At 41.9% G+C, this 12,873-nt stretch overlaps 2 protein-coding genes across 4 annotated transcripts in view; one reads left to right on the top strand and one right to left on the bottom strand.

Annotated features, from left to right (window-relative positions):
- Positions 1-12,873, bottom strand: part of LOC311111085 (dnaJ homolog subfamily B member 12-like) — a 248,254-nt gene that overhangs the window by 222,239 nt on the left and 13,142 nt on the right. The window contains exons 8-10 of one of the 3 annotated variants that reach the window (XR_014610746.1): positions 12,129-12,283; positions 10,211-10,460; positions 9,633-10,102 (exon numbers count right to left, since the gene is read on the bottom strand). Coding sequence is in view for 1 of the 3 variants with exons in the window: in XM_084189083.1 (XP_084045209.1) it covers positions 12,162-12,283 (122 nt within the window). In the remaining 2 variants the exon portion in view is untranslated. Of the gene's footprint in view, positions 1-9,632; positions 10,461-12,128; positions 12,284-12,873 lie in introns of those variants that run through there. The other 2 variants (XR_014610745.1, XM_084189083.1) reach the window with 2 other exon arrangements.
- On the top strand, positions 6,291-8,522 carry LOC311111086 (DNA damage-inducible transcript 4 protein-like). The gene is made up of 3 exons (XM_084189084.1): positions 6,291-6,457; positions 6,738-7,007; positions 7,197-8,522. Exons 2-3 carry the CDS (start codon positions 6,803-6,805, stop codon positions 7,700-7,702), a joined length of 711 nt encoding a protein of 236 aa, XP_084045210.1. The 5' UTR covers positions 6,291-6,457; positions 6,738-6,802; the 3' UTR covers positions 7,703-8,522.

Below are 12,873 nucleotides of genomic sequence, written 5' to 3'. Positions count from 1 at the left end.
AAAAAGTATTTGATCCCCTGCTGATTTTGTACGTTTGCCCACTGACAAAGAAATTATCAGTCTATAATTTTAATGGTAGGTTTATTTGAACAGTGAGAGACAGAATAACAACAACAAAATCCAGAAAAACGCATGTCAGAAATTTTAGAAATTGATTTGCATTTTAATGAGGGAAATAAGTATTTGACCCCCTCTCAATCAGAAAGATTTCTGGCTCCCAGGTGTCTTTTATATAGGTAACGAGCTGAGATTAGGAGCACACTCTTAAAGGGAGTGCTCCTAATCTCAGCTTGTTACCTGTATAAAAGAGCCCTGTCCACAGAAGCAATCAATCAATCAGATTCCAAACTCTCCACCATGGCCAAGACCAAAGAGCTCTCCAAGGATGTCAGGGACAAGATTGTAGACCTACACAAGGCTGGAATGGGTTACAAGACCATCGCCAAGCAGCTTGGTGAGAAGGTGACAACAGTTGGTGTGATTATTCGCAAATGGAATAATTCCCTCGGCCTGGGGCTCCATGCAAGATCTCACCTTGTGGAGTTGCAATGATCATGAGAACGGTGAGGAATCAGCCCAGAACTACACGGGAGGATCTTGTCAATTATCTCAAGGCAGCTGGGACCATAGTCACCAAGAAAACAATTGGTAACACACTACGCCATGAAGGACTGAAATCCTGCAGAGCCCGCAAGGTCCCCCTGCTCAAGAAAGCACATATACAGGCCCGTCTGAAGTTTGCCAATGAACATTGTGATCCTCTGTAGCTCAATTGGTAGAGCATGGTGCTTGTAACGCCAGGGTAGTGGGTTCGATCCCCGGGACCACCCATACGCAAAAATGTATGCTCACATGACTGTAAGTCGCTTTGGATAAATGGCATATTATATTATTATTATATAACATCTGAATGATTCAGAGGAGAACTGGGTGAAAGTGTTGTGGTCAGATGAGACCAAAATGGAGCTCTTTGGCATCAACTCAACTCGACGTGTTTGGAGGAGGAGGAATGCTGCCTAAGACCCCAAGAACACAATCCCCACCGTCAAACATGGAGGTGGAAACATTATGCTTTGGGGCTTTTTTTCTGCTAAGTGGACAGAACAACTTCACCGCATCAAAGAGACAATGGACGGGGCCATGTACCGTCAAATCTTGGGTGAGAACCTCCTTCCCTCAGCCAGGGCATTGAAAATGGGTCGTGGATGGGAATTCCAGCATGACAATGACCCAAAACCCACGGCCAAGGCAACAAAGGAGTGGCTCAAGAAGAAGCACATTAAGGTCCTGTAGTGGCCTAGCCAGTCTCCAGACTTTAATCCCATAGAAAATCTGTGGAGGGAGCTGAAGGTTCGAGTTGCCAAACGTCAGCCTCGAAACCTTTAATGACTTGGAGAAGATCTGCAAAGAGGAGTGGAACAGAATCCCTCCTGAGATGTGTGCAAACCTGGTGGCCAACTACAAGAAACGTCTGACCTCTGTGATTGCCAACAAGGGTTTTGCCACCAAGTACTAAGTCATGTTTTGCAGAGGGGTCAAATACTTATTTCCCTCATTAAAATGCAAATCAATATACAGTGGGGGAAAAAAGTATTTAGTCAGCCACCAATTGTGCAAGTTCTCCCACTTAAAAAGATGAGAGAGGCCTGTAATTTTCATCATAGGTACACGTCAACTATGACAGACAAAATGAGAAAAATAAATCCAGAAAATCACATTGTAGGATTTTTTATGAATTTATTTGCAAATTATGGTGGAAAATAAGTATTTGGTCAATAACAAAAGTTTCTCAATACTTTGTTATATACCCTTTGTTGGCAATGACACAGGTCAAACGTTTTCTGTAAGTCTTCACAAGGTTTTCACACACTGTTGCTGGTATTTTGGCCCATTCCTCCATGCAGATCTCCTCTAGAGCAGTGATGTTTTGGGGCTGTCGCTGGGCAACACGGACTTTCAACTCACTCCAAAGATTTTCTATGGGGTTGAGATCTGGAGACTGGCTAGGCCACTCCAGGACCTTGAAATGCTTCTTACGAAGCCACTCCTTCGTTGCCCGGGCGGTGTGTTTGGGATCATTGTCATGCTGAAAGACCCAGCCACGTTTCATCTTCAATGCCCTTGCTGATGGAAGGAGGTTTTCACTCAAAATCTCACGATACATGGCCCCATTCATTCTTTCCTTTACACGGATCAGTCGTCCTGGTCCCTTTGCAGAAAAACAGCCCCAAAGCATGATGTTTCCACCCCCATGCTTCACAGTAGGTATGGTGTTCTTTGGATGCAACTCAGCATTCTTTGTCCTCCAAACACGACGAGTTGAGTTTTTACCAAAAAGTTATATTTTGGTTTCATCTGACCATATGACATTCTCCCAATCCTCTTCTGGATCATCCAAATGCACTCTAGCAAACTTCAGACGGGCCTGGACATGTACTGGCTTAAGCAGGGGGACACGTCTGGCACTGCAGGATTTGAGTCCCTGGCGGCGTAGTGTGTTACTGATGGTAGGCTTTGTTACTTTGGTCCCAGCTCTCTGCAGGTCATTCACTAGGTCCCCCCGTGTGGTTCTGGGATTTTTGCTCACCGTTCTTGTGATCATTTTGACCCCACGGGGTGAGATCTTGCGTGGAGCCCCAGATCGAGGGAGATTATCAGTGGTCTTGTATGTCTTCCATTTCCTAATAATTGCTTCCACAGTTGATTTCTTCAAACCAAGCTGCTTACCTATTGCAGATTCAGTCTCCCCAGCCTGGTGCAGGTCTACAATTTTGTTTCTGGTGTCCTTTGACAGCTCTTTGGTCTTGGCCATAGTGGAGTTTGGAGTGTGACTGTTTGAGGTTGTGGACAGGTGTCTTTTATACTGATAACAAGTTCAAACAGGTGCCATTAATACAGGTAACGAGTGGAGGACAGAGGAGCCTCTTAAAGAAGAAGTTACAGGTCTGTGAGAGCCAGAAATCTTGCTTGTTTGTAGGTGACCAAATACTTATTTTCCACCATAATTTGCAAATAAATTCATTAAAAATCCTACAATGTGATTTTCTGGATTTTTTTCCCCTCAATTTGTCTGTCTTAGTTGACGTGTACCTATGATGAAAATTACAGGCCTCTCTCATCTTTTTAAGTGGGAGAACTTGCACAATTGGTGGCTGACTAAATACTTTTTTCCCCCACTGTATATCATTTCTGACATGCGTTTTTCAGGATTTTTTTGTTGTTATTCTGTCTCTCACTGTTCAAATAAACCTACCATTAACATTCTAGACTGATCATGTCTTTGTCAGTGGGCAAACATACAAAATCAGCAGGGGATCAAATAATTTTTTCCCTCACTGTAGATGGGGTCACATCTGAGTTCCTTGAGTTACATACTAGGCCCACTACTGTTTACAATCTATATAAATAACATTGATACTGCTGTAAAAAAATTTTCAATAATAATAATTTGTATGCAGACAATAGCGTTGTATTCCATTGCTCCATCAGTTGGCCAAGCCTTTTCAAATCAGAAATCAGATGTGCTAGCACTGCAGAGTTCACTACTGGATCTAAAGTTAGTGCTAAATGCAAAAAAAACTACAAATGCATGCTTTTTTTCTAGGTCCCATAACCCAGATTATTTAAATGAATTTGTAATGACTAGTGTGAACGGTACACAAATTGAATGAGTTCCTTCCAACAAATATCTTGTTATCTGCCTTGATGACAAACTGTAATAAAAAATATAAAAATAAACATGTCACTGAGCTGGTGAAGAAGTTGAAGTTCAAGGTTGGTGTCTTTTACAGACCACCCATACGTAAAAATGTATGCACACATGACTGTAAGTCTCTTTGGAGAAAAGCGTCTGCTAAATGGCATATTATTATTATTATTACAAAACATGTCTGACTTGTTAATAGGAAGGAAATTGTCCAGGACACTTTTATGTCTATTTTAGATTCTGGGGATATTATCTATAGGCATTCAGCAGCATCTAAACCACTAGATGCTGTTTTCCATTGTGCCCTTAGGTTTATTACTGGTGATGGTTCTAGAACTCACCATGGTGTTTTGTATCAAAAAGTGGGTTGGGCATCTTCCTATGTAAGGAGAGAGCAACATTCTCTTGTGTTTATTTACAAAGTACTCATGCAGAAAAGTCCTATGTATCTATCGTCATTAATTACATTTAGACTTACAAATGACCAAACCCGTTCACAGGCTTGGATAACACTGGAGGCCCCTTCGGTCTCCACACAGTTGGGTAAAGCTGCTTTTAGGGGGGGGGGGTTTTGCTCCCTTTATGTGGAACAAATCACAGAGCTCTCTGAAATGAGATGTTCTAGTCCCCGTTGGTCAGTTCAGAGTAATGATGTTTTTCTCAATATATTTTGTATATTGTATATATGTTTGATGTATTTATGCAGGGCTCATCTGAAAACGAGACTCTAGTCTCAGTACTATGCAACATGGCAGGTAGCCTAGCGGTTAGAGCGTTGGTCCAGTAACCGAAAGGTCGCTGGTTCAAATACCTGAGCCGACAAGGTGAAAAATCAGTCGATGTGCCCTTGAGCAAGGCACTTAACCCACATTTGCGTCAGGGGTGCTGTACTACTATTGCTGACCCTGTAAAACAACACATTTCACTGCACCTATCATACTACTATGGCTGACCCTGTAAAACAACACATTTCACTGCACCTATCATACTACTATGGCTGACCCTGTAAAACAACAAATTTCACTGCACCTATCACACTACTATGGCTGACCCTGTAAAACAACACATTACACTGCACCTATCATACTACTATGGCTGACCCTGTAAAACAACACATTACACTGCACCTATCACACTACTATGGCTGACCCTGTAAAACAACACATTACACTGCACCTATCATACTACTATGGCTGACCCTGTAAAACAACACATTACACTGCACCTATCATACTACTATGGCTGACCCTGTAAAACAACACATTACACTGCACCTATCATACTACTATGGCTGACCCTGTAAAACAACACATTACACTGCACCTATCATACTACTATGGCTGACCCTGTAAAACAACACATTACACTTTTCACTGCACCTAATCCAGTGTGTGTGTGACAATAAAATAAACACAGAACTATGCAAAATGTGTCCCTGCATCCTCCAAACACAAAACCAACGAATTAGTTTACCTGCATTCAGAACATGCTGTTCAGTACATGAAGATAATGTCCTAACCCCAATTACCATACTTCCTGAAACAGTTCCTCACACTCATTAGTCATCATGTTATCCTTTTGTGATAACATCAACAACATGATCTAAACAGATAAGGTATTACAGACCGTTCAGCAATGTGTCTGACTTTTATAATGTGATTTGTTGATAAATTATCAGTATTCCTGTAAATGCTCTTCCTTGCAATATAAATGGTAACAGAGAATCTTCTATCCTGTGGGAAGTGGAAGATGCAAAGTTACGATATACAGTATGTACTCTTAACAGCAGCTGAGCATAACATTGTAACATTGCATCATACTTGGAGTACACTGAATAACATAAAGAACTGTTACTATAACCAACTCATGAATTGACATAATATAAAGGCAACATAAAAACATATAAAGTCAAGCTATATTATAACCAGAAGTGTGCCCATTGTCTGCGGCTCTTTTGTTTGTCTTTGGATAATAGTTTCTATGCCTATTGCTTGTGCTTTGGAAGGGGGGTGGGGCGACATGGGATGACAAAACAACATTTTCGACAGTTCTTATTGCAATTAAAATCATAACCATGCGCCACCAAATTGATTACACTGCTGTTGTAAGTTCTTTTTTTTAGGGTATCAGGTAAAATGCATGTTGTGTCTAGAACTATGTCTAGTGTAGTAAGCAGTGGACTATGCTTACTCAGCTGCTACAATGTAATGCGCTTAGCTTGGATCAGATACATTGTTCCAAATCCATGACGTAATGTTACACTTTTTTCTTTGTCAATATATTGCATCCAATTATTTTGGGAAATGAACAAGTGTATGGAGTTTTAAGATGTTCGGGCTATGTCCGGGCTAGTACTACGTGCAACAAAGACCGTGGCTGGTGTTTTTCCGAGCGAAAATGACATTTGGGGGTCCCAGCCCCCCTCTTTAATTCCTTCCTTCTACCCCATCTGTACAGCCGCGTGTTACCAGGCAAGATAGAACGTCGATGACGTGCCCCTGCCTCTGATTGGCTGAAAAGTGAGAAATGGGCGTGCTCTCCTCCAGTCTGCAGAAGGGCTATTTAAACGGCTTTGTTGTTGCAGAATATCTGCAGAGCTGAGCAGCTGAGTAACGGGAAGCTACACGTAGAAACACAGTCGGCTCGGATTGACTGGGAAGCCTTTGTCCTCCAATCTCAGCAAAAAATAAATTCACTGACTTTAACTGGATTACAACTGAAAGAACATTTCCACGTTAGCAACATATCTTTGTAAGTATCATTACTGTCACTGGCTATCATGTCAATGTATTGTCTCGAGCGTCAACTTTAAACAGGGAATGAAACGATAACGCTAGCTAGCTAGCCAACTGACTTTTCTCGACTCGATCAACGTTTTCTAGAATAGATAACTAGTTATGTCAGTCACTGAATAGCTAGCTGTATTGTTAAGGTTGTCTGAGATGTAAGGTCTAGCTAGTTACTGTAGCTAGCTAGCTATTCTCTTCATTTCAAATTCAGTGTTCTTATCTTTGCCGTTGTTTCTCAACAGAACCTGATCTATGATCCCTGAGACTTGAAAGTTACAAGAAGTTGAACACTTGACCACTGGAAATCATGCCTGCACTTCCTACAACCATGATGGTCCCTGACATAGACTGCTCCAGCTCACCCCCTTCTCCGATGGACGCCACCGCCAGACGGTCGTCATGGGGGAAACTGGTGCAGAAGTTAACCGACTTCAGTGGAGCCGGCAACACCAGCCGTCACAGCATAGACTCCGACTCAGACAATGGCAGCAGGACTGACCTCTCAGACTCCGGTAAATATTTAACAATAGCTCGACCTAGCCTGGTCCCCGGATCTGTTTGTGCTGTCTTGTTGATGATGGGAGTTGGCAATACAGAAACATACAGATCTGGGACCATGCTACTATTGCTAGTTTGACAACTGTTGACAAGGTCGATCTATCTGATGTTCTGTATGACTAAAACCGTCCTCTATCTTCCAGGGTTTGACTTTCCCTCTATCTCCTCATCTGACGACTTCGGCAACGTGTTATACGATGATCTCCTCTCAATGGAGGAGACCCTTCTGAAAGAACTTGTGGACCTAATTGCCTGTAGTTTAAGGGAAGCCAAAGATGGTGCCCTGAGATGTTCCAAACTACTCATCCCTGAGAAGCTTCTAGAGCACATAGGCCAAGAGCTTCTCCACCTGGCAGCCAGCGAGCCCTGCGGCCTGAGGGGGGCTCTCATAGACCTCTGTGTGGAACAGGGGGAGGTGTGCCAGAGTATGGAACAGATCGCTGTGGACCCATACCTCGTCCCTACCTTCCAGCTCACACTGGTGCTGAGGCTCGATTCTGGAGGACTGTGGCCCAAAATCCAAGGGCTTTTCTCCACAAAGTCTCCATCCAGTCCCGTAAAGAGACAGGCGATTAGACTGAGCACGGGCTTCAGAGTGATCAAGAAGAAACTGTACAGCTCTGAAGAGTTGCTCATCGAAGAGTGCTGAAAGAAACCAAAGAGACTTTCTTTAGATATTTTTCCAATAAACCTTGTTGTACCAAGTGTCCTACCTACAACGCTCATCAGAGCCCTAGTAATCAACATTTGGGATTCTAGTCAAATGTACGATTTTCTAGGACATTTTCTTAACTGTTAAGATTACATTGCTATGTACATTTACATTATTTGCGGATTGGTGTCCCAGTGTAGGGGAGCCACAGTAAATGGTACGTGACAAGTTTATAAGCGAACACCAATTGTGCTTAAGATAATGGAGCGGGGAGCCCACAGTAAATGGTACGTGACTAGTTTATTGTGCTTAAGAGAATGGAGCTAACTCAAACACTGAAAATGAAGTTTCTGGCACTTTTGCAAATTGTAAACCACTAATATCCATTTTATAAAAGATGGGTGGTTTGGTTTTCCATTTTATTGCTAAAAATGTTTACCTGTTTCTATTGAAACCAGACTATGGCAGCTAGCTGTATGGTAATGTATGGGGCCATTTTGAAACTATTGTGGTTATATATATATATATATATTTTTTTTTTTCTTCATGGCAATTCGTTGTACACCATGGTAAGGGGACCAGATTGACATGTTTGGTAAGAGACCAACATTACTTACCAGCACTTGCTTCTCCGTCTGTAGCGTCCATTCTGTGAACCACAGGTCAGTTTACTTGATTCTTTATTTCCAGTTTAGACCGGTTTGTCCTCCTGCATACTCATCTGTGCATCATTTTATTTGATATTCAAATATCCACACTGTCTTGATACTTTTCATTTAAGGAACTTCAGATAATAAATTATTTTTTACAAAACTCATTGTCGTTGTTGCTTTGACCAAACCTTTCAGAATGTCTTATGAGTGGGTGTAGTGTATTGTGATACCTAGCGCTGAATGAAACTCCACTGTACCTCATTGAGTCAGTCACTATATGTTGTTGCACACTGCTGGCTGCGTTTCACACAGGCAGCAAAATTCAGATCCCCCCCCCACTGATTGGGCTTGACTTTTGACCAATTAGATCAGATCTTTGCCAATAATTGTGCAAAAAGATCCAAATTGGGCTGCCAGTGTATTGTGTAAAAGCAGCCAGAATGGGAAAGGCTTATAATCATTAGATTAATTGTAACACGATTAGTTCTGAAGGAACATGAAGCAACAAAGCTATAGATACTAGGGTTCTTTGCGACACAGGCACAGTTTTTTTCCATTCATTGCAGGGCCTTTGTCTGAGCTCCACCACTTGTTTTTCTGACTGGTTTTTCATGAGTCAGCGCCCTCTAGCGATACAGCAAGTAAACTACAGGTGTTTCCATAAACTGATAAATATATTGCAGTATCCCAAGCAATGGCCTCTGGATATGAGTACACCCTTGACATACAGATTTCCTTGGAAGACATCTGTTCTATTAGCTTTGTTCCGAACGGGGCAGTGAAGTTCTGAAACAAGCATATAAAGAAGACTGTAGCGTATCAGTGAGATAGTGCCAACTAAAACTGCCAACCAGCCCCAGGGTAGATGTTCATTATTATTATTATTATTACAGCAGTACTTCTAGTTCCCCACCACTGATTTGCTTGTGGTTTTAAATACATATTGTAATTTTGTCACGTAGCTACTAACGTCTTATGGAATGACGCAGTTCCTGAAAACGTGCACAACAGCACATCTCATCGAAAACGTGCACATCTTCGTGTCTTTGCTGCAGCTAGTCACTGTTGTGCAAGCCAATTTTTTGATGAGTAATGCACCGATTTGTCTGGGCCCTTGTCCAACTCTCTCCTCCTCCCTCCTCCTCCCTCTCTCACACACACACACACACACACACACACACACACACACACACAGGGAGAAAGGAGGACAGATGGGGCACGTAGAATGTTTATTTTCCCTGTTTGAGTAAAAACATAATATGGACAACGTGTCATCGTGAGCAAGACCTACTTTATTAGATAGACGTTGTGTTCTAATGAAGAAGAAATCTTGAATAAAAACATTTTATATTTTTAGAATTTCAACAATAAATAAATTACTTTCTCAGTCACTGGTTCACTCATTTTAAATACATAGGTCTGCAAAAATCAAAATTGCTCAGTACATGCCTTGATAGGTGTATGTTTACCTTACTGGCTCTGATAGGAGAATATATAAATATAATCCCTGCATAGTAAAAATCATAATCTACATATAAAGTAAAATCAGGAAACTAACTGCCATCAGCTTCAATTGGTCTTCACCGTTCTTCAATGTTTTGACCATATTGAAATAAAATGAATATCTCAGTAGTATCAATCGCTAAAGGAGGACATCTATAATAAACCACTTCTGATCGGAGTATTTCCTGATTTTAAAACCGCCCTTACATAATCTGACTTGACATTCGTCCCAAATGGCACCCTATTCCCTATATGGTGCACTACTTTTGACCAGAGCCATATGGATCCTGGTAAAAATAGTGCACTATATAGGAAATAGGGTGCCATTTGGGAGGTACAGGGTAAAAGCAGGTATCCCTAACAGTCAGCTTAAAAACAGAGCAGTCACTTCATGACATCACCATGATCAACAAAGAGGGCATTCATTCTTCCTCAACAAGAGTTTAGGTAATTCTCCTCCTCTTCTTCGCCATAGAGGTCTCCAACTCAAGGAGAGAGTCTGTCTGATTTTTGGTGAGCAGTGAAGTCACAGTCCCGAATGTTGAAAAGCGTACATATTTACAGCCGATAAAATAGTTTTTGCGGATTTGGATAATTATCTGAAAGAGAGAGCAAAAACAATTCAGTTTCAACCCACAGATTAAAGATTGAATCATTATAATGAAGTTAAAAGCATTGCTCGTCCTAATATTTATATATTTCTTAATTCCATTCTTTTACTTTTCGATTTGTGTGTATTGTTGTGAATTGTTAGATACTACTGCACTGTTGGAGCTAGGAACACAAGCATTTCACTACACCCGCAATAACATCTGCTCAATATGTGTGTGTGACCAATAACATTTGATAATAGTAAAAAAAAGGCCAGCTCAGATTTTTACAAAGAGACATCGTGTGGCAACATGTGCACTCTGTTTTTTCTAAGAGTTCAGTGGGACTTCGTAACATACATAGTTCAGTAGGACTTCATAACTTACATACAGTGCATTTGGAAAGTATTCAGACCCCTTGACTTTTTCCACATTTTGTTACATTACAGCCTTATTCTAAAATTGTATTTTTCCCCCCCATCAATCTACACACAATACCCCATAATGACAAAGCAAAAACAGGTTTTTAGAAATGTTTGCCAATTTATTAAAATAAAAAATTGAAATATCACATTTACATAAGTATTCAGACCCTTTACTCAGTACTTTGTTGAAGCACCTTTGGCAGCGATTACAGCCTTGATTCTTCTTGGGTATGACACTACAAGCTTGGCACACCTGTATTTGGAGAGTTTCTCCCCATTCTTCTCTGCAGATCCTCTCAAGCTCTGTCAGGTTGGATGGGGAGCGTCGCTGCACAGCTATTTTCAGGTCTCTCCAGAGATGTTAGATCGGGTTCAAGTCCGGGCTCTGGCTGGGCCTCTGAAGGACATTCAGAGACTTGTCCCGAAGCCACTCCTGCGTTGTCTTGGCTTTGTGCTTAGGGTCATTGTCCTGTTGGAAGGTGAACTCTGGAGCTCTGTCAGTGACCGTCAGGTTCTTGGTCACCTCCCTGACCAAGGCCCTTCTCCCCCCGATTGCTCAGTTTGGCCGGGCGGCCACCTATAGGAAGAGTCTTGGTGGTTCCAAACTTCTTCCATTTCAGAATGATGGAGGCCACTGTGTCCTTGGGGACCTTCAAATGCTGCAGGAATCTTTTGGTACCCTTCCCCAGATTCCTTCGACCTCATGGCTTGGGTTTTGCTCTGACATGCACTGTCAACTGTGGAACCTTCTATAGACAGGTGTGGGCCTTTCCAAATCATGTCCAATCAATTTAATGTACCACAGGTGGACTCCAATCAAGTTGTAGAAACATCTCAAGGATGATCGATGGAAACAGGATGCATTCTGAGCTCAATTTCGAGTCTCATAGCAAACATTTCTAAAAACCTGTTTTCTCTTTGTCATTATTGGGTATTGTGTGAAGATTGATGAGGAAAAACATTAAATGTAATCCATTTTAGAATAAGGCTGTAACGTAACATGTGGAAAACGTCAAAGGGTCTGAATACTTTCCGAATGCACTGTAGTTCAGTAGGACTTCATAACTTGCATAAACCAATAGGTACACTACAACAATGGAGCCCTATATGGAGACAGAGACTGTGCCTGACTGAGTCCCAAATGGCACCCTATTCCCTACACAGTGCACTGCAGGCCCTGGTCAAAAGTAGTGCACTATATAGGGAATAGGGTGCCATTTGGGTTGCAGCAGTTTTAGTGTTGAGCTCTTACCTATCAGTGTGGCGATCAGCAGCCTTCCTTTATTTAACCTCCTAAGGAAACAGAGATGTCAGACAGCCTGGAGCAGCTCGGTGTCCCCATCTTCTGAGCCCTCTGGTACAACTCATTGTCTCCAAAATACCGAGCTCGATACAGCAGGCCCTCCTCTGGAACACAACAACAAAAGTACAATGGCTCAGTCCCAACACTCCATTCTTTTCCAGAAGTGTGCACTCCCTGTCGTGGATTTAAAAGCACGTGATTGTCGTAAGCATTGGCTGGAGTGAGTTTCCACTGTTGTTAAATCCATGCAAGAAAGTGTGCAAGTGTACACTTTGGGAGAAGGGAGCAGAATTGTGACGTAGCCTAAGGCAAACAGAATGGCTTTTCCCTGTAGAGCAGACAGACTGGGCCTACTTGGGCGTGGCTGTACATTACAATACAAGTTAAATAAGATAAACAGGAAGTACAAGAGAAAGGCCAAAAATAGTTTATCCCAGCCTTTGCATTTTGCCCAGACAACCAATCATCTGAATGATAATGTGTTGTAATGTGAAACTGCTATGTGCCTTCACCTGCCATGTGAAACGGTGGTGGCTGGCACTTTAAATAGGAGGACGGGCTCATAGTAATGTCTGGAACAGAATAAATGGAATGGTACCATTCCTAGGGCCCTAGACAATCCGCAATGTGGAGAATGAGGACGGAATCACGGAATCCTGGCATTAAAAATGGAATTCAACAATATTCAAAAAAT

This window comes from Coregonus lavaretus (assembly GCF_964263955.1).
Source record: "Coregonus lavaretus genome assembly, contig: SUPER_36_unloc_1, whole genome shotgun sequence".
NCBI lineage: Eukaryota > Metazoa > Chordata > Actinopteri > Salmoniformes > Salmonidae > Coregonus > Coregonus lavaretus.
Note: the sequence above shows the minus strand (reverse complement) of the source record. Positions and strands in the feature narration are given on the sequence as shown.